At 36.0% G+C, this 3,736-nt stretch overlaps 1 protein-coding gene across 1 annotated transcript; it reads left to right on the forward strand.

Annotated features, from left to right (window-relative positions):
* Positions 1–356: 356 nt before the first annotated feature.
* LOC115443963 lies at positions 357–2,698 on the forward strand. The gene is made up of 6 exons (XM_030169581.2): positions 357–490; positions 592–662; positions 776–1,006; positions 1,317–1,487; positions 1,686–1,853; positions 2,014–2,698. Exons 1-6 carry the CDS (start codon positions 457–459, stop codon positions 2,638–2,640), a joined length of 1,302 nt encoding a protein of 433 aa, XP_030025441.2. The 5' UTR covers positions 357–456; the 3' UTR covers positions 2,641–2,698.
* The last annotated feature ends 1,038 nt before the right edge of the window (positions 2,699–3,736 follow it).

Genomic DNA, 3,736 nt, shown 5'->3' on the forward strand with positions numbered 1-3,736 from the left:
ATTGATCCTCGGCATTAATACACGCATTTAAACACCCCCAACATGAATAATTAGATGTTCTCTGAATTTATTATCCCCGTTATCAGTAGGACACGCGTTTAAAATTCGCAAACTCATTCTTTGCGCTTTATTGGGGATAATACGTCCTGGCTTGGATGTGATTCTGATTAATGCCTTTAACTCGAGTCGGCGCAACTTTGTGAAAGATAGCGAAGAAAAATAAAGGGACGTGACTCGACTAATTCGCTTTTTACAACGAGATTTTAGAAGAGTGATCGCAATTCATATTTTTTTAAAAAAGAAGTTTAATCATTTATACGATTTTTTACCATCTGGCCGGAACGGTTATTTTAAATATTTCCCCTTCTTCTTTTAAACGCTTAACTGTCAGAGGGCTCGGTTTGACGCTGCGGCGTCATTCAGTTTTTCTGCTTTTTATGACCGTTTTCGATAAATATGTACACTTACATCTCGATTATATTGTGTTTCGGTAAGTCTAACACGGTTTTAGCATTCATAATAATGGTAATTTAAAAACTGCAAACAAAACTCAAGATGCATTTTCAGTTCATATATTTTTGACATTTTCAGCTATTTATTGCTCTGAAAAAGTATTGGCTGACGGCGATAATGAAGTTAAACGCGGAGCATTTCCATTCATGGTATGTGACATTCCAAACAAAATACAGGGAAATGAAGAAGCAAATTTAAGGACTTTTCCGTGCTCTTTAACATTGTTGTGCGAAGGATTAATGTTATAAATGAATATTTATAGGCTTTCATATACTACCCAGACGAGACAATAGTAGATGCAAGAGGTCTAAGGTTCCTTCGGAGCGCGGTGCTTATCAGACCTGATTGGCTGGTGACGTCGGCTGTGGGGCCCAGCGTCCTTAACACTCCTTATGCCAACTTCCCTCGGAAGACTTTGCTAGCCCGTCTTGGTGCCGTCACCATCGACTCTAACACCACTCTTAATGAAGATGAAGATGAGCAAGAAAGAGAGGTATTGAAAGCATATTCATTTAATCCACTTATTTAAGTATATAATGCACGGAAACCTAGCTAAATTAGAATTATTTATAGTCGATTGAGTAAATTTTATTAAGATTAATGATTTTGTCGTCAGGTTAGTTATTGTAAAAATAGTTTATTTATTTTTCTAACAAGTATAATATCAGCATTGTATTATATACTGTCTTACTAGGCACGGGCCACCTCTACTACTGAGAGGAGTTAGGCCTTAGCTTACCACGCTGACCTACTGCGAATTTAAAGACATAACATACCTTCAAATTACATTTTGTTTGTATCAGGTGATCCAAATCGTCCGCCCGTACAACCACAGCGCGACGCAATGGTGGCTCACCGACATTTCCTTGATGAAGACTTTGTTGCCTTTCAACGTCACCTCTGCCGTCAATATCGCCACCTTTAACTTCAAGCGGGACTACAACGAAAAAAACTGTTTCATACTAGTTTACAGCGTAAGGACTTTGATTTTTGTAACTAATGTATATCTTATGTACTGGATTTTTACTTTCAGATTGTATGTAGGCTGTAAGGGTTTTAACTAAAATGTTTTTTTTTTTTTACATTACCTGCTTACTGCCATAAAAGTATGAACAAATGTTTTATAATATTTTAGTCATGACTTTTCCTGCATCCACACCATTTAATTACAGAAACGAGACGTCAACCTAACAGAAGATAAAATACTGATGCAACTATTCGTAGAGTTGCTCCCAAGTACGAGGGAGACATGCGGCCCTCATTTCGTCGGGGACACCATGATTTGTGCAGCTGACAGCAATGAACACAAGGACGCTATTTATGATCCCGATTTTTGCCAAGTAAGTGACGACAGTGGGCCGACGGAGCAGTTTATTTATTATCTGTCGTATGCCAGTGCGGACAATATATTGTACATCGGAAGTTTTACTTCAACACCATTCAATTAATGAAAAAAAGTATAAATAGATCTTATTCGAAAAAAATACTGTTTTGTTTCAGGGAAACAGTGGTGGCCCTCTTTTGTGCGACAACGAAGTTATAGGACTTCAAACATACATCGAAAATAATTGCAAACAACCACATCTTTATCAACTCATGTCTGCTTGGGATAACTTCATAACTTGCGGTACAGAAGACGCGTGCCAAGAGGAAAAGTGCGCGAACGTTTGTATTGTTGCCACGAAGGACAACCCTGTTACAGAACATGTTGTAACACCTACACAAAAAACAGAAGATGAGAAATTATTCATAGAGACTCAGTTGAATATTGAAGACTCTACTACCACAATATTAGAAGAAAAAACAATCGAACAAGACGAAACTGTAGTATCTCCAACGAAAACAACAATTATAACATCGACTATTAGGGAGCTGACAACAAAAACAAAACATTCGACAACTACGGATCACACTAGATCTCATGGTACGGTCGCCTTAGACGACAATACACCAGAAACCACGGATTGGACGACCGGCAAAAGTGAAGAAATTAAAGAAATCGAACGGCGAATATCTATGGAGGCTCAACAGCAACAAAAAGCCCCTGTGACCAGCCGAGCGAAATCCACAATATGCGTTCTTGAAACAACTTTGTCTGCATTTCTAATTTCGACGTGTTTGGCTTAAATTTCCTAATTATATTAATTTGAAGTATTGCAAAAAGTTAAATAAATTCTGTTTCCTATTCGTTATTTATACATTTAATATAAACATCTTCAAATTATAAAGTACATTTCAGCCCTATATATTAGTAACTCTCATACTATATGTGATCATAGCAATAAAACAACCAGTAGTTTTAATGTAAACATGTTTATATCGTGTAAATAAAAACATAATTCCCAAAAATTACCAATTCGCAGAAATCTATTCCAATTATAAAACTACTCGAAAATCCAATTCTTTTGTTATTTTTATTTATCATACTCTCACTTTAAATACTTTGGTAAGTTTAGTCAGCAAATAACAATGTCCGAAGAAAATGACGCATGGCAAGCGGGAAGAGGGAATTAGTTAAAAGATGTGGCGGGGCGCGGCGCCGGAGTGGAAGTTTGTCGAATAAGTAGAATTAAGTAAGGTTGCAGGCTTAACGCCTCCCGTGCTTGCTCTAATAGCATTAACAAGTTTCCAGACCGTATTGAAGGAATATTTGCACTGTTAAGTTTTGCATGTCTACTTATTTACAACGGGATGATTATGGATAGGTTTTGGAGTTTAGAATGATTTAAAAAAAATCTAGGTTATAATAATGCGAGATAAGGTATTAAAAAAAAATATTAAGTAAAATTAAATTGTTTAACTGTAGTACCTATTGATTTCGATACCAGCAGTTAACACAAAGTTGATTTTCGGCCGATTTCGCTTTTAATGCAAAATATTATTATTTAATCTTTTCTAAGTTACAAAATAACATTTTTTTTATAATACAATAGACAGAAGTGTCTGTGTGCTTAAAAAGTGGTAAAAACACATGACCGAATTCCGTGTCTTTACTTTGATTGGTTGAGACTAACACGTTACTGATGCATTGGTCCCTCGATCAATCACAAACATCAAAATCAAAGAACATTGACTTACTAGTTGAATTTTTTGGGATACCTAAGGAGGCAGGTTGGTTTAGCAAGACTAATCCTGGATATTTTAATAAATATCCAAAGACATTAATTAAACTATTTTACGGATTTTATCGCGGTTTTAATATTACTTTTCTCCCGACGTTTCG

The sequence above is a fragment of the Manduca sexta genome, chromosome 22 (genome assembly GCF_014839805.1).
Source record: "Manduca sexta isolate Smith_Timp_Sample1 chromosome 22, JHU_Msex_v1.0, whole genome shotgun sequence".
NCBI lineage: Eukaryota > Metazoa > Arthropoda > Insecta > Lepidoptera > Sphingidae > Manduca > Manduca sexta.

Bases quoted from the DNA above. Each gene is read 5' to 3' on its own strand.
- LOC115443963 (XM_030169581.2), top strand. From the start codon at position 457: ATGTACACTTACATCTCGATTATATTGTGTTTCG. The intron at 491-591 runs GTAAGTCTAACA...TGACATTTTCAG, and splicing joins CTCGATTATATTGTGTTTCG to CTATTTATTGCTCTGAAAAA. The intron at 663-775 runs GTATGTGACATT...GAATATTTATAG, and splicing joins GCGGAGCATTTCCATTCATG to GCTTTCATATACTACCCAGA.